At 43.5% G+C, this 24495-nt stretch overlaps 1 protein-coding gene across 2 annotated transcripts in view; it reads left to right on the forward strand.

Annotated features, from left to right (window-relative positions):
- Nucleotides 1-24495, forward strand: part of LOC133623008 (golgin subfamily A member 3-like) — a 50556-nt gene that overhangs the window by 24209 nt on the left and 1852 nt on the right. For both annotated transcript variants that reach the window (XM_061985894.2, XM_061985896.2), the window contains exons 9-22: nt 1028-1165; nt 1348-1509; nt 3927-4295; nt 4505-4582; nt 6478-6741; nt 8644-8738; nt 12009-12225; nt 14005-14148; nt 14233-14430; nt 18108-18224; nt 18364-18503; nt 20126-20258; nt 20444-20566; nt 20631-20795. In XM_061985894.2, the coding sequence (XP_061841878.1) occupies nt 1028-1165; nt 1348-1509; nt 3927-4295; nt 4505-4582; nt 6478-6741; nt 8644-8738; nt 12009-12225; nt 14005-14148; nt 14233-14430; nt 18108-18224; nt 18364-18503; nt 20126-20258; nt 20444-20566; nt 20631-20795 (2343 nt within the window). The remainder of the gene's footprint in view (nt 1-1027; nt 1166-1347; nt 1510-3926; nt 4296-4504; nt 4583-6477; nt 6742-8643; nt 8739-12008; nt 12226-14004; nt 14149-14232; nt 14431-18107; nt 18225-18363; nt 18504-20125; nt 20259-20443; nt 20567-20630; nt 20796-24495) is intronic.

Here is a 24495-nt window from a genome sequence, read left to right on the forward strand (position 1 = left end):
AAGAAAATTTGGCTTGTCGAGACTTTCCAAAACAAGTAAAATTAGCTAACCTCAACGAACCCAAAAATACCTTAAAATAAGTATATTCTCACTAATAACAAGTGCACTTTTCTTGGTAGAAAAAAAACAACCTTTTTGCTCAATATGTTGAAAAATATTCTTAAATGAAGTAAATGCTAGTGCCATTATCTGGACATAATGATATGCGCTCGGCATTACATTTCTTGAAACCAGCAAACTTATACTAAAAACTAATTTATTGTTCTTAATGGAAAGCCAAGAAGGCAACCGCTTGTTACTCTCGGGGTCTCCTAGCCGCTCAGGCAAATCATATGGTCTAAAAATGCATTTTTCCATGGATAATATGACATCATCACGCCAAGTGCGTGCTCTTTCAGTCAATTAGTGCGCATATATACAGCCCGGCCCCCGGCCAATATTTTTTAATTGTAATTTTGAAGAATTCATCTGAATGTGCATGAACTATTTCTGTTCAAAATTGTTTGAAATGTTAAATGTTTAAATATTAACTGTTAGTTTACTGTACTGTGCCAACTGTACTACTATATGAGTACGTGTTTTCTATTGTTTCATTGAAAATAAAACAGCAAAGTCCATTTGGCTGTCATCTGTTTTAATTATGAGACACAATTGTGTCAAAGTCAGGATTTTTTTTTTTCATGCTTGAAGTAAGAAATTATTACTTTAAAAAAGTTGTTTTATGCTTGTGAGTGTTGATGACACAGCTTTGCAACACTTGATATTCTAGTTTCAAGCATGTTTTACTCAATATATGTCATAAAATCTCAGCAAAAAGCTGTAATATCTTACTGAGATCATTTAGGACCAAAACACTTAAAACAAGTAAAACACTCTAACATAAAATCTGCTCAGTGAGAAGAATTATCTTATCAGACAGAAAATAAGCAAATATCACCCTTATTTGACATATTTCATCTTACTTAGATTTCAGTTTTTGCAGTGTACATGTAAACATAAATATGTGTATACAACTTTTCCTCCCCAGGCAGGGAAAATGACCCAGAATGGTGTTCTTGAGCATCTGAAGCTAGAGAATGTGACTCTGTCCCACCAACTCTCTGAGACCCAACACCGCTCTATCAAAGAAAAAGAGCGTATTGCTGTTCATCTGCAGAGCATTGAGGTACATTGTTGAACATTCCTTTATTTCTTTCTGCACGTCTGTTTGTTGACATGGAGAGCAGAGGCAGGTGGATGACAAAAATATAAACTGTATATTGTGAATAATTTTGCATTTTTATATCGATCTGTCTTTACTTAGTAAGCATATTATTTGATACGGACCTTCTGCTATTAATCCTGTAGGCAGACATGATGACCCAGGAAGCGGCCTACAAGCAGATCCAGGATGCTAAGATCATGGTAGAAGATGACCTGCAGCACAAACTGGACGAGTTTGAGGACGAACGAGAGCGCCTAATAAAACTGGCCAACACAGCCAGCAACTTGGAGATGGAACTGGAGCAGGTGGTGAATTTTCTTTGTTGTCATTTGAAGAGCATTTTAGTGTATTTAACTTTTGTGCAAATAGCACAAGTCTACTCAGCTAATCCAGTGTTTTTCAACCTTTTCTGAGCCAAGGCCTATTTTTTTCTTTGAAAAAATCCAGAGGCACACCACCAGCAGAAATCATTGAAAAATGAAACTCAGCAGCCAATATTGACAGTAAAAAGTCGCTCTCACAATTGTTGGATATGAATTCAAAACTCTGCAGCATCGCGTGGACATCGGGGGCGGTGCCTCTGGATTGGCAGACCGGGGTGGTGGTTCCTCTCTTTAAGAAGGGGAACCGGAGGGTGTGTTCTAACTATCGTGGGATCACACTCCTCAGCCTTCCTGGTAAGGTCTATTCAGGTGTACTGGAGAGGAGGCTACGCCGGATAGTCGAACCTCGGATTCAGGAGGAACAGTGTGGTTTTCGTCCTGGTCGTGGAACTGTGGACCAGCTCTATACTCTCGGCAGGGTCCTTGAGGGTGCATGGGAGTTTGCCCAACCAGTCTACATGTGTTTTGTGGACTTGGAGAAGGCATTCGACCGTGTCCCTCGGGAAGCCCTGTGGGGAGTGCTCAGAGAGTATGGGGTATCAGACTGTCTGATTGTGGCAGTCCGCTCCCTGTATGCTCAGTGCCAGAGCTTGGTCCGCATTGCCGGCAGTAAGTCGGACACGTTTCCAGTGAGGGTTGGACTCCGCCAAGGCTGCCCTTTGTCACCGATTCTGTTCATAACTTTTATGGACAGAATTCCTAGGTGCAGTCAAGGCGTTGAGGGGATCTGGTTTGGTGGCTGCAGGATTAGGTCTCTGCTTTTTGCAGATGATGTGGTCCTGATGGCTTCATCTGGCCAGGATCTTCAGCTCTCACTGGATCGGTTCGCAGCCGAGTGTGAAGCGACTGGGATGAGAATCAGCACCTCCAAGTCCGAGTCCATGGTTCTCACCCGGAAAAGGGTGGAGTGCCATCTCCGGGTTGGGGAGGAGATTTTGCCCCAAGTGAAGGAGTTCAAGTACCTCGGAGTCTTGTTCACGAGTGGGGGAAGAGTGGATCGGGAGATCGACAGGCGGATCGGTGCGGCGTCTTCAGTAATGCGGACGCTGTATCGATCCGTTGTGGTGAAGAAGGAGCTGAGCCGGAAGGCAAAGCTCTCAATTTACCGGTCGATCTACGTTCCCATCCTCACCTATGGTCATGAGCTTTGGGTTATGACCGAAAGGACAAGATCACGGGTACAAGCGGCCGAAATGAGTTTCCTCCGCCGGGTGGCGGGGCTCTCCCTTAGAGATAGGGTGAGAAGCTCTGCCATCCGGGAGGAGCTCAAAGTAAAGCCGCTGCTCCTCCACATGGAGAGGAGCCAGATGAGGTGGTTCGGGCATCTGGTCAGGATGCCACCCGAACGCCTCCCTAGGGAGGTGTTTAGGGCACGTCCGACCGGTAGGAGGCCGCGGGGAAGACCCAGGACACGTTGGGAAGACTATGTCTCCCGGCTGGCCTGGGAACGCCTCGGGGTCCCCCGGGAGGAGTTGGACGAAGTGGCTGGGGAGAGGGAAGTCTGGGCTTCCCTGCTTAGGCTGCTGCCCCCGCGACTCGACCTCGGATAAGTGGAAGAAGATGGATGGAGGGAATTCAAAACATCACGCCATGACTTATTTTGAGGTTTTTGGTGTTTTCCTGTGTGTAGTGTTTTAGTTCTTTTCTTGCGCTCCTATTTTGTTGTTGATTGTCATGTCCATCCTAGCCACGTCCGTTGTGTCCTTGGGCAAGACACTTCACCCCTGGCTCCTGATGGCTGCTGGTTAGCGCCTTGCATGGCAGCTCCCGCTATCTGTGTGTGAATGGGTGAATGTGGAAATACTGTCAAAGCGCTTTGAGTACCTTGAAGGTAGAAAAGCGCTATACAAGTATAACCCATTTATCATTTATTTATTATGTCATTTACGGATGTACTTTGTGGACGCCGTCTGCTGCTCCACACGCTGTAAGTCTTTGCTGTCGTCCAGCATTCTGTTTTTGTTTACTTTGCAGCCAGTTCAGTTTTAGCTTCATTTAGCATAGCCATCCCTAAGCTTCAATGCCTTTTCTTAGCGGCACTCGCCTTTTGTTTATTGTGAAACACGACAAACCATGGTCCCGACATCTACTAAGCAATTAGCTACCTACGAATATGCCATGCTCTAGACATTTGCGGATTATAATTACTGGTTTGCAAAAAATATTTTTAACCCAATTAGGTGAAATTACATAATACCCCACGGCACACCAGGCAATATCTCACGGTACACTAGTGGTCGAATAACAATGAGCTAATCCATCTATCCATTTTCTATGACAAATGTCTTGTTGGTAAACATAGGAGCTGACTGATGTTTATTATTTTATGTGTACTCTAGATGAAGTTGAACCTTTCTCAGAAGGACGTGCAGCTGCACTCCCTGCAGAAAGAACATCTGGAGCTGATGCGCCAGCTGACTACCACTCAGGAGAACTTGCATACCAAAGAACAGTCAATCAACCAGCTCGAGGCCCGGTACCTGGAGCTGGAAGGCCAGCTGGCCGAGCTGCAAGCAGAAAGCAATATCAAGGATGACAACATCCAGTACCTACAGAATGAGAAGATTGTTCTAGAAGTAGCACTACAAGCAGCCAGAGCCGACAAGAGCCAACTTGATGACAGTGCTGAAAGACTAGGGGAGGAAGTTCTGGTGGCCTCGGATGTCTTGGATCAGCTCAAACAGGAAATCCAGGTCAAAGCCAATCAGGTGCGAAACAAATGGCAGCTGTGCTGTGCATTGGAGAACTGTGCATCACAGAAATGAATAGTGCATAACTGACAAGTAGAATTAGAAATTGGTATAACAGTTTATTTTCCTATAAAATGTGTTTAATAGAGTTTTTTTTGTCAGTTTTTATTACTGTTACACGGTGTTTGATTACATCTAAATAAATGATGTGTTTTTTTTTTGTATAGATTGAAACGCTAAGGCAGGAGAATAGTTCTCTGAAGAAACACGCTCAAAAATTGAAGGAACAGTTCACACAACAAAAGGTAATACATCTGAATTACGACACTGACAACTTGTGAATTATACAAATATGCATGACCGACTTTCTCATTTAGTCCTCCTCCATCTCTGAGCGTTAAAACGGAGAGCCTAATTGCGTCCGGCACTTTATTTATCTGCAGACAACAATGTCTTGGTAAAGTTAGCAGAAGCTGTTGGGAAGTGCAATTTTTCCCTTCACATAATATTTCTGTCAGAATTTCCCAGCTACCGGAGGGTGTGTTCCAACTGTCGTGGGATCACACTCCTCAGCCTTCCCGGTAAGGTCTATTCAGGTGTACTGGAGAGGAGGCTACGCCGGATAGTCGAACCTCGGATTCAGGAGGAACAGTGTGGTTTTCGTCCTGGTCGTGGAACTGTGGACCAGCTCTATACTCTCGGCAGGGTCCTTGAGGGTGCATGGGAGTTTGCCCAACCAGTCTACATGTGCTTTGTGGACTTGGAGAAGGCATTCGACCGTGTACCCCGGGAAGTCCTGTGGGGAGTGCTCAGAGAGTATGGGGTAACGGACTGTCTTATTGTGGCAGTTCGCTCCCTGTATGATCAGTGTCAGAGCTTGGTCCGCATTGCCGGCAGTAAGTCGGACACGTTTCCAGTGAGGGTTGGACTCCGCCAAGGCTGCCCTTTGTCACCGATTCTGTTCATAACCTTTATGGACAGAATTTCTAGGCGCAGTCAGGGCGTTGAGGGGATCTGGTTTGGTGGCTGCAGGATAAGGTCACCGCTATTTGCAGATGATGTGGTCCTGATGGCTTCCTCCGGCCAAGATCTTCAGCTCTCACTGGATCGGTTCGCAGCCGAGTGTGAAGCGACTGAGATGGGAATCAGCACCTCCAAGTCCGAGTCCATGGTTCTCTCCCGGAAAAGGGTGGAGTGCCATCTCCGGGTTGGGGAGGAGATCTTGCCCCAAGTGGAGGAGTTCAAGTACCTCGGAGTCTTGTTCACGAGTGGGGGAAGAGTGGATCGTGAGATCGACAGGCGGCGTCTTTAGTAATGCGGACGCTGTATCGATCCGTTGTGGTGAAGAAGGAGCTGAGCCGGAAGGCAAAGCTCTCGATTTACCGGTCGATCTACGTTCCCATCCTCACCTATGGTCATGAGCTTTGGGTCATGACCAAAAGGACAAGATCACGGGTACAAGCGGCCGAAATGAGTTTCCTTCGCCGAGTGGCGGGGCTCTCCCTTAGAGATAGGGTGAGAAGCTCTGTCATTCGGGGGTAGCTCAAAGTAAAGCCGCTGCTCCTCCACATCGAGAGGAGCCAGATGAGGTGGTTCGGGCATCTGGTCAGGATGCCACCCGAACGCCTCCCTAGGAAGGTGTTTCGGGCACGTCCGACCGGTAGGAGGCCACGGGGAAGACCCAGGACACGCTGGGAAGACTATCTCTCCCGGCTGGCCTGGGAACGCCTCGGGATCCCCCGGGAGGAGCTGGACGAAGTGGCTGGGGAGAGGGAAGTCTGGGCTTCCCTGCTTAAGCTGCTGCCCCCGCGACCCGACCTCGGATAAGCGGAAGAAGATGGATGGATGGATGGAATTTCCCAGCTAGCCGATGCTGAATCTGTCGTGGGAGGATGCATTGTCCAACCAAATGGCTGTCAACGCTTAAGAATAGAGTGCTGGTTGATCCACTTCACTGGATTGAGAAATGATAGATGCTGCTCAGTTTGCAATGAAAAGATTTATAAAGTGGGACTTTTTTTCCACATGAATTCTCAGGCTTCAGTTTATCCAAGCCGGTTTTTTTTTTTCAATACATGGCATTTACAAATGATTGGAGGCCACAAACGAATGTTTTTCTAATCCAGCATGAATGTGGAAGTGATCCTGATAAAGTGCATCATGTTAATAAGAGATTCTAACTCGTAAGTCTTTTTCACAGGTGATGGTGGAAGCCTACCGCCGAGATGCCAGCTCCAAAGAACAATTAATCACTGAGCTCAAGTCTACTAAAAAGCGTCTTCTGGCTGAAGTGCAGGACCTGAAACAGGCAGCGCTGGATGTTCAGGGGGAGAAGCAGACCGCCGAGCTGGAGCAGGCCCGGCTGCAGAAAGAGGTGCTCAGAGTCCACGAGCATTTGAATAACATGGAACTGCATTTGCAAGACGTTCAGCGAGAACGAGACCAGCTTGAAACGCAGATGCAGGTAAATTCAAGTAGAAGTCCTGCAATGTCTCTTGTTATTTGTCAAATCAGTGCTGATGATGTAAATATTGCAGTGTTTCTCACAGGACTGCAATCTCTCTGTGGGGTTGGGTTGAGGGAGGTAGATGATGCCATTTTCCAATTTGCATAAATGTCCATGTGAGTTTTTACTTACATGGACAATTATGCCATTCATACATGTCTTCATTTAAAAGACAAATGATTGCGCTACCTTCGCACTGTTAGAATACTGCGGCCGTTAAACTCGTAGTCACAGGGCAGGCAGTACCTCTCATTTTGGTTGTTCAATCAATCAATCAATCAATCAATGTTTATTTATATAGCCCTAAATCACAAGTGTCTCAAAGGGCTGCACAAGCCACAACGACATCCTCGGTACAAAGCCCACATAAGGGCAAGGAAAAACTCACCCCAGTGGGACGTCGATGTGAATGACTATGAGAAACCTTGGAGAGGACCGCATATGTGGGTAATCCCCCCCCCTCTAGGGGAGACCGAAAGCAATGGATGTCGAGTGGGTCTGACATAATATTGTGAGAGTCCAGTCCATAGTGGATCCAACATAATAGTAAGAGTCCAGTCCATAGTGGGGCCAGCAGGACACCATCCCGAGTGGAGACGGGTCAGCAGCGCAGAGATGTTCCCAGCCGATGCACAGGCGAGCGGTCCACCCCGGGTCCCGACTCTGGACAGCCAGCACTTCATCCATGGCCACCGGACCTGTGCCCCCCTCCTCCACAAGGAAAAGGGGAGCAGAGGAGAAAAGAAAAGAAACGGCAGATCAACTGGTCTAACAGGGGGGCTATTTAAAGGCTAGAGTATACAAATTAGTTTTAAGATGGGACTTAAATGCTTCTACTGAGGTAGCATCTCTAATTGTTACCAGGAGGGCATTCCATAGTACTGGAGCCCCAATAGAAAACGCTCTATAGCCCGCAGACTTTTTTTGGGCTCTGGGAATCACTAATAAGCCGGAGTTCTTTGAACGGAGATTTCTTGCCGGGACATATGGTACAATACAATCGGCAAGATAGGACTGAGCTAGACCGTGTAGTATTTTATACGTAAGTAGTAAAACCTTAAAGTCACATCTTAAGTGCACAGGAAGCCAGTGCAGGTGAGCCAGTATAGGTATGTTTATAAGTATATAAAGGTATATACAGTATAGGCGTAATATGATCAAACTTTCTTGTTCTTGTCAAAAGTCTAGCAGCCGCATTTTGTACCAACTGTAGTCTTTTAATGCTAGACATAGGGAGACCCGAAAATAATACGTTACAGTAGTCGAGACGAGACGTAACGAACGCATGAATAATGATCTCAGCGTCGCTAGTGGATAAAATAGAACGAATTTTAGCGATATTACGGAGATGAAAGAAGGCCGTTTTAGTAACACTCTTAATGTGTGATTCAAAGGAGAGAGTTGGGTCGAAAATAATACCCAGATTCTTTACTGATTCGCCTTGTGTAATTGTTTGGTTGTCAAATGTTCAAGGGGCGATGTTTTTGGTAAACAGGCGAGGCTTAAAAGTAAGGGGGGGGGCACAGCAGGACCGCTGGTCGTTGAGAAGAGAACTTCAAACTTTAATGTTAGAGTCCCAGAAATTGTCACAAAATTTTTTCGCAAGCCACTTTTTTGGAAAAAGACAAATTAGACGCATCTGTATATTTGCTAAGTTGGCAACACTGATCTCTGCTTCTGCTACATCTTATTATTATTTGACTTACAATACCATCTACTGTACGAAGTTGTAGCAACATTCAAAGATAGTCTCATTATACTGTGTTCCAAATCTAGTCGTGGCAGTCAAATGTATTGTTGGTGAGCTGCCACAAGTAAATAATGTATGGGAGCCAAAGTATTGATATTTTCCCCTCTCAGTCTTTACAGTTTGATCAGCGTCAGCTTGTGGCCGTGACAGAAGAGAATGATGTTCTGAGAAAACACGTGGAGAAAATGGAAGCAGAAGCCAAAAAGTAAGTCTTGTGTTTCATAAATCTTTGTTAAATGTGAAAGGATGACACTTGATTTATTTGGAACATGATTCATATCTAATGTGACATCATTTCATTGCTAATATTGTGTCTGAGCCTATGAGCCGGACAATCTCAGTTCTTCATACCTGCCAACTACTCCGGTTTTCCCGTAATTAGTACGGTTTTCATCAACCTATTCCGGGTTACGGTTGCAGTGATAAAAAATACGGTTTTTCATTAATTAAAAAAAAAAATTTTTTTTTAAGTTTTATTTACGAAATCGCGTAACAACAATGACAATCGACACTGCTTCCCGTAACTTCCTATCGAGCCATTCCGAATGCCATGCGCGAGGCTATTTATTGCACCGCTGCCAAGCACCAGTTTCCAAACGAGCGAACGATCATGGAATCAGCCGGAGAAAAATCACAAATGAGTCTTAAACCGAAAAGAAAACTGCAGTCATTCCGTGAAGAATATTCAAAAGCTTATCCGGGAATAATTATCCGTTCCAAAAAGGGTGAAAACTACGCGAATTGCACCTTGTGCAGACAAGATTTTTCGATCGGACACGGAGGAATTAGCGATGTAAAAGACCACGTTGGGACAAAAGAACACAAGTCTAATGCCGTTGCTAGCGATACAAGTGGAAAACTTTCAACGTTTTTCGTCGCCCAAACAGATTCTTTGGATGTGATAAATGCCGAAGTTTTATTCACGGAGGCAATAATTGAGCATGGACTAGAATACATTTGGATTTTAGCCACAAAAAGGTAATGACACCAATGTTATCTATTGGAATTGTTTAGTACTGTTATACTGTTAAAAGTGTTTATACTATTTATGCTTTCAAGTCCAAGTTGAAGAAATCTTGTTAAATGTTGACAGCATAACTACCAAAATACAGAAGTATGTCCTTAATATTTTTGCAGTGCTATTTCTGTTGAAAAGTTAAAATGATTACATTAGAGATGTGATGTGCCACTTTTCAAGTGTCTGATGGCTAAAATTAATTTTCATAAATTTTTCATATTTTGAATTCTTTTGAAAGGCTTACAAAAAAACTACATTTGAATTGTAATTCCATGCTATTGACAGGACTATTTATTTTAATGAAGTTAGCTTACCATGTTTACAGTATGATAATTGTGATAGAAATGTGAATTTTAGGCACAGAATATTTTTTACAATTGAACAAGGCAGTAGATTATACAAGCTTGGACAGAAAGTTAATAATGACACCAATTTTTTTTTTAATGGAATTGTTTAGTACTGTTTTACCATTTGTTTACTGTAAAAAGTGTTTATACTGTTTATACTTTCAATTAACAAATTGAAGTCTTGTGAAAGGTTGACAGGATAACTGGCATTAACTGTCAAAATAATTTCAAACTATTGAAGTTAGCTTACAGAATAAACATGTCAATCAACCCATATGATTTTTGCTGTAATATTTTTGTTTTGAAGTCACTGTGACTGATAGAAAAGTGATGGTTTTAGCAACATTTTAACCTGTCTGAATGCTAATGATCATTTTGCGTCGGGGGGCGAACCTGAACCCCCCACCAGGACTTTGTCCTGGACCTACCGGGGCCTGCGGCCCCTGGACCCTGGCTACTAGGTTTTTCTGATTTCAAAAGTTGGCAGGTATGCAATATTGATAACTTATGGTGTACACTGAGCACATGGAAACGATTCTGTAAAACACATATCTGCATGATTGAGTCAAAGTCAAGTCGAATTTGATTTGTATAGCACATTTAAAACAACCAAAGTGCTGCATGGGACATATAAGACAATAAAAGTAGAGATGTCCGATAATATCGGACTGTCGATATTGGCCGATAAATGCTTTAAAATGTAATATCGGAAATTATCGGTATCTGTTTCAAAAAGTAAAATGTATGACTTTTTAAAACGCCGCTGTACGGAGTGGTACACGGACGTAGAGAGAAGTACAGAGCAGTTGAGTCTCCCAGTCATACTTGCCAACCCTCCCCATTTTCCCGGGAGACTCAGTGCCCCTCCCGAAAATCTCCCGAGGCAACCATTCTCCCGAATTTCTCCCCATTTCCACCCAGACAACAATATTGGGGGCGTGCCTTAAAGGCACTGCCTTAGCGTGCCGGACCAATCACATAATATTTACGGCTTTTCACACACATGAATGCAACTCATACTTGGTCAACAGCCATACAGGTCACACTGAGGGTGGCCGTATAAACAACTTTAACACTGTTACAAATATGCGCCACACTGTGAACCCACACCAAACAAGAATGACAAACACATTTCGGGAGAACATCCGCACCGTAACACAACACAAACACAACAGAACGAACACCCAGAACCCCTTGCAGCACTAACTCTTCCGGGACGCTACAATATACACCCCCCGCTACCTCTACCACCCACCCCCCACCTCAACCTTTACGGAATGCCTCCACGGTTTGATTTAAAATTTCCGGGATTCATACAGATCCCAGAAAAGTCGGGTTTGCATAATAAGGCCCCTTGAACGCCCTCGCTCATAACAACATTATTATGGACTGTCTCTAAATGCCGCTTGTTTTCACAACTTTGTACAGTAGATAGCATCAAAACACTGGTTCTTAATTCAGTGTTGCTAATTTAGAAACTTAGTCTTTATATTTAGCGAGTACTCTGACCTAGATCTAGATTCTCTTTCAAAAAGCAACTTGCGACAATTCTAGCAACGTTTCCTTGTGTTATCGGAGACTACCGTGATAAAAGCACATATCGCTCATCCCCAGAAGTAGTGGGTAAAGCTATGCCCTCCTCCCCCATCTAAAAGCCCTCACACTTTTCTCTGTCTTGCTTGCGACATTAAAAAATACATAAAAAGTGACAGAAGAAAGTTTATTCGTATTTCTAAATATTTTTTGCTTACTTTTCATCTCTCCCTCAATGTCCATAAAAGCTTCCCTGCACATGTGTACCGTAATTGCTAGGGGTGTAACGGTACATGTATTTGTATTGAACCGTTTCGGTACGGGGGTTCCGGTTCGGTTCGGAGGTGTACCGAACGAGTTTCCACACGGACATATTAAAAATAATCAAACAATGAATAATACAATATACAGTAATAAATAAAGTGTAGATTTGGACTAAAAACCGTTGATGTATAGTACAAGATGAAAACCAACATGCTTGCTTATACAGATTGAATGCCAAAGAAGGGTTTTCAGCAAGCAATTTTGTCGAATTGAATGATGGATTTCGACCGTTTTTATCGTTTGCTTAAAACAGAGCCATCTCAGAACAGAAAGTGCGTATGAAGCGGCTGGGGACAGATTTGACCAGTGCTCAGAAGGACGTGAAGGCCAAACACAAGGCCTATGAGAATGCTGTGGGAATACTGAGTCGGAGACTCCAAGAGGCCCTGACTGACAAGGAGATGACCGAGGCAGAGCTGGTCAAGCTCAAAGCCCAGGTGTCCGATGAAGGAAACAACCAGGTCCTCCAGGTATAAATCAGAACTCAACTAGTCTTAACCCAGCGCATCTTTTGAGATTTTTTTTACTTGTATTGAACCAAAGCTCCTCGGTGGCAAGGCCCCGGGGGTGGATGAGATCCGCCCGGAGTTCCTTAAGGCTCTGGATGTTGTGGGGCTGTCTTGGTTGACAAGACTCTGCAACATCGCGTGGACATCGGGGGCGGTACCTCTGGATTGGCAGACCGGGGTGGTGGTTCCTCTCTTTAAGAAGGGGAACCGGAGGGTGTGTTCCAACTATCGTGGGATCACACTCCTCAGCCTTCCCGGTAAGGTCTATTCAGGTGTACTGGAGAGGAGGCTACGCCGGATAGTCGAACCTCGGATTCAGGAGGAACAGTGTGGTTTTCGTCCTGGTCGTGGAACTGTGGACCAGCTCTATACTCTCGGCAGGGTCCTTGAGGGTGCATGGGAGTTTGCCCAACCAGTCTACATGTGCTTTGTGGACTTGGAGAAGGCATTCGACCGTGTACCCCGGGAAGTCCTGTGGGGAGTGCTCAGAGAGTATGGGGTAACGGACTGTCTTATTGTGGCAGTCCGCTCCCTGTATGATCAGTGTCAGAGCTTGGTCCGCATTGCCGGCAGTAAGTCGGACACGTTTCCAGTGAGGGTTGGACTCCGCCAAGGCTGCCCTTTGTCACCGATTCTGTTCATAACCTTTATGGACAGAATTTCTAGGCGCAGTCGGGGCGTTGAGGGGATCTGGTTTGGTGGCTGCAGGATTAGGTCACTGCTATTTGCAGATGATGTGGTCCTGATGGCTTCCTCCGGCCAAGATCTTCAGCTCTCACTGGATCTGTTCGCAGCCGAGTGTGAAGCGACTGGGATGGGAATCAGCACCTCCAAGTCCGAGTCCATGGTTCTCTCCCGGAAAAGGGTGAAGTGCCATCTCCGGGTTGGGGAGGAGATCTTGCCCCAAGTGGAGGAGTTCAAGTACCTCGGAGTCTTGTTCACGAGTGGGGGAGGAGTGGATCGTGAGATCGACAGGCGGATCGGTGCGGCGTCTTCAGTAATGCGGACGCTGTATCGATCCGTTGTGGTGAAGAAGGAGCTGAGCCAGAAGGCAAAGCTCTTGATTTACCGGTCGATCTACGTTCCCATCCTCACCTACGGTCATGAGCTTTGGGTCATGACCGAAAGGACAAGATCACGGGTACAAGCGGCCGAAATGAGTTTCCTCCGCCGAGTGGCGGGGCTCTCCCTTAGAGATAGGGTGAGAAGCTCTGTCATTCGGGAGGAGCTCAAAGTAAAGCCGCTGCTCCTCCACATCGAGAGGAGCCAGATGAGGTGGTTCGGGCATCTGGTCAGGATGCCACCCGAACGCCTCCCTAGGGAGGTGTTTAGGGCACGTCCGACCGGTATGAGGCCACGGGGAAGACCCAGGACACGCTGGGAAGACTATGTCTCCCGGCTGGCCTGGGAACGCCTCGGGATCCCCCGGGACGAGCTGGACGAAGTGGCTGGGGAGAGGGAAGTCTGGGCTTCCCTGCTTAAGCTGCTGCCCCCGCGACCCGACCTCGGATAAGCGGAAGAAGATGGATGGATGGATGGATGAACCCCAACTGGTTGTAAAACCTTAGGCAACAATTAGACACATACTTTCTATTGTCGCAAATTTTGCATCATTCATGTTAATGTAAAATGTTCTTTTTTTGTTTCCTTTCTCCCTCTAATCTGGGTTAATTATTGTAATAAGTCCTTCAACTTTTTGATTGATTGAAACAAAAACAACTTGCTTTATTTGTCGCTCAGGAGAAGATTGCAGCTCTTCAGGCTGAGCTGCGTGCTGTGACTAACAGCAAGGCAATGTTAGAGAAGGAACTCCAGGAAGTCATTACCCTTACATCCACAGAGTTAGAGGAGTATCAGGAGAAGGTCCTGGAGCTGGAAGACGAAGTGAGCCACCAGATATTTTCTGCATATTTCCATATTTGTATCATTTAATGTTAACATATAATCATGTATTTCATTTTGTCAAAGCTTCAAGAGTCTCGATGCTTCAAGAAGCGCATCCGAAAACTAGAAGATGCCAACAAGAAGCTGGCACTTGAGTTGGAACATGAAAAGGGAAAATTGGCTGGACTGACACAGTCCCACACTGCAGTGCGGGAGCATGCCAATATTCTAGAATTTGCTCTAGCGAAGCGAGAGGCTGATCTTGTACAGCTAAACTTGCAGGTGATTGAGAAACTGAAACGTGTTTTACGAAATTTAAGAATTGGTTGTGTTATTTGTAAAACAGTCTTGTCTAAACCCTGAACATCATTTTCATCTAGGTTTCAGTGTTTACCACAGAACTGCAATCCATTTGGGATAGGATACATTATGTTAGCGTTTAAATTGCATAATAGGCAATTACTAGGGGTGTAACGGTACACCAAAATTTCGGTTTGGTACGTACCTCGGTTTAAGGGCACGGTTCGGTTAATTTTTGGTACAGTAAGAAAACAACAAAATTCCAAATTCGATTGTATGTTATACTCTTCTGACACCACCAGATGGCAGTATAAGTGTCCACATAAGCGGCCATAAGACCCCAATTCAGTAGTGTACACAATTTTGGAAATAAGAGCTAAACGGTCCTGTCCACACATGTGGCCACTAAGCCTTTAGAATTTAATGAAATAAGGCAACATTTATTGAATAAAAATGTGAAATTAATATTACTATACTTAATAATATATTACTATACTGTAGGGGTGTAACGGTACACAAACATTTCGGTTCGGTACGTACCTCAGTTTAGAGGTCACGGTTCAGTTCATTTTCGGTACAGTAAGAAAACAACAAAATATAAATTTTGGGGTTATTTACCAAATTTGCAAAATCTTCCACCAAAAATATTTTTCTTGGTGGAATATTTAATGTGAAGTAATGGGAACTTTGGATAGGTCAATAATTCATAATAACATTGATTTTGATTCAATATTATGTTTTGAGCAATGTTTGAAAAAAAAAAACAGCTTTGTTTTTTTAGTCAACATTGCAACTTTTTCTAAATTACATTTAACCTTTAAGCTTTTTTATTTCACTTTTGTTATGTTTTTGTTTATTTTAATAGTACCGTATTTTCCGCACCATAAGGCGCCCTGGGTTATAAGCCGCGCCTTCAATGAACGGCATATTTCAAAACTTTGTCCACCTATAAGCCGCCCGGTGTTGTAAGCCGCATCTAACTGCGCTAAAGGAATGTCAAAAAAACAGTCAGATAGGTCAGTCAAACTTTAATAATATATTAAAAACCAGCGTGATGTGGGCGCGCATGGAGTCGTATATCAACATGGACGGAGCTGCGTGAAAAAAGCCACCCGGCCTCTTCGCGTAAACTTACCTTAACCACTCGCTCATCTTTTCTTCATCCATCCCTTCGAGTTAGCTTTTATGATGACGCCGGCTGGAAAGGTCTCTTTTGGCAAGGTCTTCCTTTTGAATATCACCATGGGTGGAAGTTTCTGGCCATTAGCATGGCAAGCTAGAACCACAGTGAAGGATGACTTCTCATTCCCTGTGGTGTGAATATTCACCGTACGTGCTCCCGTTGTATCCACAGTGCGGTTCACAGGAATATCAAAAGTCAGTGGAACCTCGTCCATGTTGATAATGTTCTCTGGCCGGATCTTTTTTTCAGCTATCTTGTTTTTACAATATGCACGGAAAGTAGCCAGCTTTTCTTGAAAGTCTTTAGGCAGTTGCTGTGAAATAGTAGTCCGTGTGCGGATGGAGAGATTGCGTCTTTTCATGAACCGGATCCCTGTCGCTTAGTAGGAGCCATTTTGTGGTCTTTACAGATGTAAACACAAAGGAAATGAAACGTAATATCCGCGCGCTTCTTCTTCTTCTACGCGGGCGGGTGGTTGCTTACAGTAGAAGAAGAAGCGCTTCCTGTTCTATGGGGGCGGGTGCTTACCTTGGCGGTTGCTTGCGTAGAAGAAGAAGCACTTCCTCTTCTACGGGGAAAAAAGATGGCGGCTGTTTACCGTAGTTACGAGACCGAAACTTTATGAAAATGAATCTTAATATTAATCCATATATAAAGCGCACCGGGTTATAAGGCGCACTGTCAGCTTTTGAGAAAATTTGTGGTTTTTAGGTGCGCCTAATGTGCCGTGGGCCTTTAAAACATTAGCTGTGGGCCGCAAATGGCCTCTGGGGCACACTTTTGACACCCCTGCTATAGATAATAAAAAATTAAATGTGATAAATCTATGAATAACAATCAGAGCCTGGCGACGCATGCGCGTTTATCATAACTCTCTCGCTCTCTCTGTCTCTGCCCCTCCCTCGCGCGCACAATTTGTTTTGTTTTTAACCCCTTCTTAACCCTGAACGTACATTGAAAATACACGCAACCCTAACTCAAAATGCCGGACATTTGAGGCATTTAAGAATCTCCGCCCTGACAGCTCCGCAAAAGAGGACATGTCCGGTGAAAAGAGGACGTATGGTCAGTCTATCCTAGCCCGTTAGCTGCTAGCATGTCGTGTGTTGTGCCTCGGTGTGCATTGTTTACACAACGTGCGTTACGCTACTTAATATGTCCGTGTGGAAACTCGTTCGGTACACCTCCGAACCGAACCGGAACCCCCGTACCAAAACGGTTCAATACAAATACACGTACCGTTACACCCCTAGCAATTACACATGTGCAGGGAAGCTTTTATGGACATTGAGGTAGATATGAAAAGTGAGCAAAAAATATTTAGAAATACGAATAAACTTTCTTCTGTCACTTTTTATGTATTTTTTTAATGTCACAAGCAAGGCAGAGACAAGTGTGAGGGCTTTTAGATGGGGGAGGAGGGCATAGCTTTACCCACTACTTCTGGGGATGAGCGATATGTGCTTTTATCACGGTAGTCTCCGATAACACAAGGAAAGGTTGCTAAAATTGTCGCAACTGTTGCAATTGTTGAAAGAGAATCTAGATCTAGGTCAGAGTACTCGCTAAATATAAAGACTACGTTTCTAAATTAGCAACACTGAATTAAGAACCAGTGTTTTGATGCTATCTACTGTACAAAGTTGTGAAAACACGCTGCATTTAGAGACAGTCCATAATAATGCTGTTATGAGCGAGGGCGTTCAAGGGGCCTTATTATGCAAACCCGACTTTTCTGGGATCTGTATGAATCCCGGAAATTTTTAAATCAAACCGTGGAGGCATTCCGTAGAGGTTGAGGTGGGTGGTAGGGGGTGCCGGGGGGGTGTATATTTTATCATCCCGGAAGAGTTAGTGCTGCAAGGGGTTCTGGGTATTTGTTCTGTTGTGTTTATGTTGTGTTACGGTGCGGATGTTCTCCCAAAATGTGTTTGTCATTCTTGTTTGGTGTGGGTTCACAGTGTGGCGCATATTTGTAACAGTGTTAAAGTTGTTTATACGGCCACCCTCAGTGTGACCTGTATGGCTGTTGACCAAGTATGCAGTATATCATACATTTTCCTTTTTGAAACCAATACCGATAATTTCCAATATTACATTTTAAAGCATTTATCGGCCGATATTATCGGACATCTCTAGTTAGTACTTCTATCTGTCAGTAGACCCGCTATGGAAGCGCTGAAAATTACAGCAAAGTGGGCGTGGATAAGACGCAGTTGGAGTGGAGGCACATACGTAAATAAGACCCGCCCACAACACGGCACATGCTGAAGCAGCTTGAAAGCGTTCTGTGACACTTAATATATGCAAAATGCTGACCAAAGAACCACCATTACATGTTATTTAGACCACAAGGACGTGTTTTAAATGTTTAAAAAAATCATAATATGACCCGTTTAACAGGTAGTGCCAAATGTATGGGAAACACTTTTACCTTTGACTCATCCACATTATTTTTGTACGGACCAACTTTCAGGTTCAAGCTGTTCTTCGACGCAAAGAGGAGGAGGATCAACAAATGAAACAGGTTGTGCAAACTCTGCAGCTTGCCTTGGAAAAGGAGAAAACCAAAGTCAAAGATCTTAAAGAACAAGTAGGAGCTCTTGGTCACTAACTTTTTGTTTTTTAAATAACCAATCACAAAGAATGGAGTCTTGTGGGGTTATTTAAACTGCTGTTGTGTTTTAGCAAGTTTTTGCTTTTAGTTTGTAACGATGTAACGCATCTTCCAGGTATCGGCAGCAAAAGCTGAAGCAGCCCACAATAGGAGACACTACAGAGCTGCCATGTTGGAGCTGTCAGAGATCAAGAAAGAGCTGCTGGCCAAAGAGGACTTGGTCAAAGCTCTGCAACAAGAAGCTCAAAAACTACAGTAAGCACATACACTATATTGCCAAAAGTATTTGGCCACCCATCCAAATGATGAGAATCAGGTGTCCTAATCACTTGGCCCGGCCACAGGTGTATAAAATCAAGCACTTAGGCATGGAGACTGTTTCTACAAACATTTGTGAAAGAATGGGCCGCTCTCAGTGATTTCCAGCTTGGAACTGTCACAGGATGCCACCTGTGCAACAAATCCAGTCGTGAAATTTCCTCGCTCCTAAATATTCCAAAGTCAACCGTTGGCTTTATTATAAGAAAATGGAAGAGTTTGGGAACAACAGCAACTCAGCCACCAAGTGGTAGGCCACGTAAACTGACAGAGAGGGGTCAGCGGATGCCGAAGCGCATAGTGCAAAGACTTTCTGCACAGTCAGTTGCTACAGAGCTCCAGACTTCATGTGACCTTCCAATTAGCCCACGTACAGTACGCAGAGAGCTTCATGGAATGGGTTTCCATGGCCGAGCAGCTGGATCTAAGCCATACATCACCAAGTCCAATGCAAAGCGTGGGATGCGGTGGTGTAAAGCACGTCGCCACTGGACTCTAGAGTGATGGACCAGTCTGGGTTTGGAGGCTGCCAGGAGAACGCTACATTTCGGACTGCATTGTGCCGAGTGTGAAATTTGGTGGAGGAGGAATTATGGTGTGGGGTTGTTTTTCAGGAGTTGGGCTTGGCCCCTTAGTTCCAGTGAAAGGATACCAAAACATTTTGGACAATTCCATGCTCCCAACCTTGTGGGAACAGTTTTGAGCTGACCCCTTCCTCGTCCAACAAAGCAAGGTCAATAAAGACATGGATGACAAGAGTCTGGTGTGGATGAACTTGACTGGCCTGCACAGAGTCCTGAACTGAACCCGATAGAACACCTTTGGGATGAATTTAGAACGGAGACTGAGAGCCAGGCCTTCTCAACCAGGAGGTAGCGGGAGGGGGTGTATTGTAGCGTCCCGGAAGAGTTAGTGCTGCAAGGGGTTCTGGGTATTTGTTCTGTTGTGTTTATGTTGTGTTACGGTGCGGATGTTCTCCCGAAATGTGTTTGTCATTCTTGTTTGGTGTGGGTTGACAGTGTGGCGCATATTTGTAACAGTGTTAAAGTTGTTTATACGGCCACCCTCCGTGTGACCTGTGTGGCTGTTGACCAAGTATGAATTGCATTCACTTGTGTGTGTGTGTGTGAAAAGCCGTAGATATTATGTGATTTGGCCGGCACGCAAAGGCAGTGCCTTTAAGGTTTATTGGCGCTCTGTACTTCTCCCTACGTCCGTGTACACAGCGGCGTTTTAAAAAGTCATACATTTTACTTTTTCAAACCGATACCGATAATTTCCGATATTACATTTTATAGCATTTATCGGCCGATAAAATCGACAGTCCGATATTATCGGACATCTCTAATTGTCATGTCATGTTCGGATGTACATCGTCTGTGCTCCACAGTAAGTCTTTGCTGTCGTCCAGCATTCTGTTTTTGTTTACTTTGTAGCCATCAGTTTTCTGCATAGCCTTCCCTATCATTTCCGATATTACATTTTAAAGCATTTATCGGCAGTCCGATATTATCGGACATCTCTAAACATTTCCTATTTACCATGTGCTCAATCCACAGATCTCAGGATGAGAAGCACGCTCAGGAGATCTCCAGTTTCCAAGAAGAGCTGACCGAGGCCCACTCCCAGCTGCAGATCCTTCAGAAACAACTGGACGAGGAGATGTCAAGGCAGCCCCTCACTAATCAAGAAGTAAGGCGTTGAATTATTTTCTTGTGATAAACTTCTATGTGCTTACCACACTCGATTGGGTGTATTGTATTGCCTAACGGTTGAATAAAGAACACAAAGGTTAATGTTTTGGAGTTTTTATGCATATAAAATAATGTTGAAAAAGTCTAATTTTGTCTTAAGTGGAACATTGACTGCTTTCACAGGTTGAAGACCTGAAGTGGGAGGTGGAACAGAGGCAGAGGGAGATCGAGGCTCAGAAGCAGCAGTCGGAGATGATGGAGCAGTGCCACCACAGAGAGCTCGACAGCCTGCAGACGGCTTTGCAGGCAAGTATGGATTTTCAGGAGAATGTGAAAGTAAAATGGGCTTATTTGTTCCCTCCGATCACAGAACATCAAGGTTGAGTTGGAGACGGTCCAGGAGGAGCTGAGTGGCACACAGAAGGACAAGTTTATGCTGCAAGCAAAAGTAGGTGAGCTGAGGAACAGCATGAAGACTGTCCTGCTACAGAACCAGCAACTCAAGCAGGACCTCAAACAGAACCGCCTGAGGAAGGTGATGCATCCAATTTTCTGACTTTGTGTGACTGACATTGATTGCGTCCGGTTAAACCTTTTTATACCAGTGTCATTGTTTAAAAGGATGAATATTTGTTTGACGTGTGTGTTGCCTCTTATAGTGAAATTAGTTGTTAGGTATTATTAAGGGTGCAACGGTAAACAAAAATTTTGGTTCGGTACGTACCTCGGTTTAGAGGTCACGGTTTGGTTCATTTTCGGTACCGTAAGAAAAAAACTAAATGTAAATTTTCTGGTTATTTATTTACCAAAATTTGTAAACAATGGCTTTATCCTTTTAACATAACAATAACATACATATACACACAGGGTCCATTGCCAGGGTTAATGTGGTCAACATATATAAAACTAAACTATTGTCAGGGCAGAGTTTCTTAAATGCCTCAAATGTCCGGCATTTTGAGTTAGGGTTGCGTGTATTTTCAATGTACGTTCAGGGTTAAGAAGGGGTTAAAAACAAAACAAATTGTGCGTGCAGCAGCAGCATTGGTGAGGGAGGGGCAGAGAGAGAGAGAGAGTTATGATAAACGCGCATGCGTCGCCAGGCTCTGCTTTTTATCCATAGATTTATCACATTTAATTTTTTATTATCTATAGCAGGGGTGTCAAAAGTGTGCCCCGGAGGCCATTTGCGGCCCACAGCTAATGTCTTAAAGGCCCACGGCACATTCTAAAAATACTATTCAAATAAACAAAAACATAACAAAAGTGAAATAAAAAAGCTTAAAGGTTAAATGTAATTTAGAAAAAGTTGCAATGTTGACTAAAAAAACAAAGCTGGTTTTTTTCTTTCAAACTGTCATTGCTCAAAACATAATATTGAATCAAAATCAATGTTATTATGAATTATTGACCTATCCAAGGTTCCCATTACTTCACATCAAATATTCCACTAAGAAAAATATTTTTGGTGGAAGATTTTGCAAATTTGGTAAATAAATAACCCCAAAATGTATATTTTGTTGTTTTCTTACTGTACCGAAAATGAACCGAACCGTGACCTCTAAACCGAGGTACGTACCGAACCGACATTTTTGTGTACCGTTACACCCCTATTTAACATACAGCTCAACTTCATTACAAAATCTATAAAATACTGTAATTGCAATTAAAAACTATTGTCGGTGTTTAGCATTTGAGTTTGACATTACCGCACTTGCATACCTGCCAACTACTCCGGTTTTCCCGTAATTAGTACGGTTTTCATCAACCTATTCCGGGTTACGGTTGCAGTGATAAAAAATACGGTTTTTCATTAATTAAAAAAAAAAATTTTTTTTTAAGTTTTATTCACGAAATCGCGTAACAACAATGACAATCGACACTGCTTCCCGTAACTTCCTATCGAGCTATTCCGAATGCTATGCGCGAGGCTATTTATAGCACCGCTGCCAAGCACGAGGCACCAGTTGCCCATTGTTTCCAAACGAGCGAACGATCATGGAATCAGCCGGAGAAAAATCGCAAACGAGTCTTAAACCGAAAAGAAAACTGCAGTCATTCCGTGAAGAATATTCAAAAGCCTATCCGGGAATAATTATCCGTTCCAAAAGGGTGAAAACTACGCGAATTGCACCTTGTGCAGACAAGATTTTTCGATCGGACACGGAGGAATTAGCGATGTAAAAGACCACGTTGGGACAAAAAAACACAAGTCTAATGCCGTTGCTAAATTTGGATTTTAGCCACAAAAAGGTAATGACACCAATGTTATCTATTGGAATTGTTTAGTACTGTTATACTGTTAAAAGTGTTTATACTATTTATGCTTTCAAGTCCAAGTTGAAGAAATCTGGTTAAATGTTGACAGCATAACTACCAAAATACAGAAGTATGTCCTTAATATTTTTGCAGTGCTATTTCTGTTGAAAAGTTAAAATGATTACATTAGAGATGTGATGTGCCACTTTTCAAGTGTCTGATGGCTTAAATTAATTTTCATTAATTTTTCATATTTTGAATTCTTTTGAAAGGCTTACAAAAAAACTACATTTGAATTGTAATTCCATGCTATTGACAGGACTATTAATTTTAATGAAGTTAGCTTACCATGTTTACAGTATGATAATTGTGATAGAAATGTGAATTTTAGGCACAGAATATTTTTTACAATTGAACAAGGCAGTAGATTATACAAGCTTGGACAGAAAGTTAATAATGACACCAATTTTTTTTTTAATGGAATTGTTTAGTACTGTTTTACCATTTGTTTACTGTAAAAAGTGTTTATACTTTCAATTACCGTATTTTCCGCACTATAAGGCGCACCTAAAAAACACAAATTTTCTCAAAAGCTGACAGTGCGCCTTATAATCCGGTGCGCCTTATATATGGGTTAATATTAATAGTAATTTTCATAAAGTTTCGGTCTCGCAACTACGGTAAACAGCCGCCATCTTTTTTCCCCGTAGAAGAAGAAGAAGCGCGCGGTGCATGCTGGGATATGTGACGTTTCATTTCCATTTGTGTGTTTATGTAAAGACCCCAAAATGGCTCCTATTAAGTGTGTTGTCTGTCTAATTATAAATAATGCAGACGAGGCGTGTTAACTGAGTTCTCAACGTTTACTCACAGCGTGCTCATAACCACATTCTAACTGCCAGCATACAACAACGCTTCTCAGGGCTACCGCGCATGCTCGTCACTATCGTTGCATGCTGGGTAGTGTAGTTGTTATATTTGCTAGCTCATAACATCACATTAAGAGACACGCTTACGCGCTTAATTCAATACTCATTCCGGGTGGATTGACAAAAGACCTCCAGCCGCTAGATATTGGTGTCAACAGGGCATTCGAAGCTAGACTGCTAACTGCGTGGGAACAATGGATGACAGAAGGCGAACACACCTTCACTAAGACAGGGAGACAGCGCCGGACGACATACGCCAACATCTGCCAGTGGATCGTAAATGCCTGGGCAGATATTTCGGTCACAACTGTGGTCCGAGCTTTCCGGAAGGCAGGATTCACAGAACTGCTGGACAACAGCGACACTGACTCCGATTACTTCGACGAGACGGAGCCGGCCATTTTGGATCCCACATTTGCCCAACTTTTCAATTCGGACACCGAAGGAGAAGAATTCGAGGGATTTATGAATGAAGAATAACTTCAGAAAGTGAGCGTTATGTTTATTTTGTGTGTTGTGACATTAACGTTCGAGCAACATTATGTTGCTATTGCTCTGCACTATTTAGAATTTTACTATGTTTGTGATTGCACATTTGCGTACATTTTGGGAGTGAACAGAGTTGTTAGAACGCTGGTTTTTAATATATTATTAAAGTTTGACTGACCTATCTGACTGTTTTTTTGACATTCCTTTACCGCAGTTAGATGCGGCTTACAACACGGGGGCGGCTTATAGGTGGACAAAGTTTTGAAATATGCCGTTCATTGAAGGCGCGGCTTATAACCCAGGGCGCCTTATGGTGCGGAAAATACGGTAACAAATTGAAGTCTTGTGAAAGGTTGACAGGATAACTGGCATTAACTGTCAAAATAATTTCAAACTATTGAAGTTAGCTTACAGAATAAACATGTCAATCAACCCATATGATTTTTGCTGTAATATTTTTGTTTTGAAAAGTCACTGTGACTGATAGAAAAGTGATGGTTTTAGCAACATTTTAACCTGTCTGAATGCAATCAATCATGGACCTACCGGGCCCTGGAC

This window comes from Nerophis lumbriciformis, linkage group LG12 (genome assembly GCF_033978685.3).
Source record: "Nerophis lumbriciformis linkage group LG12, RoL_Nlum_v2.1, whole genome shotgun sequence".
Classification (NCBI taxonomy): Eukaryota; Metazoa; Chordata; class Actinopteri; order Syngnathiformes; family Syngnathidae; genus Nerophis; species Nerophis lumbriciformis.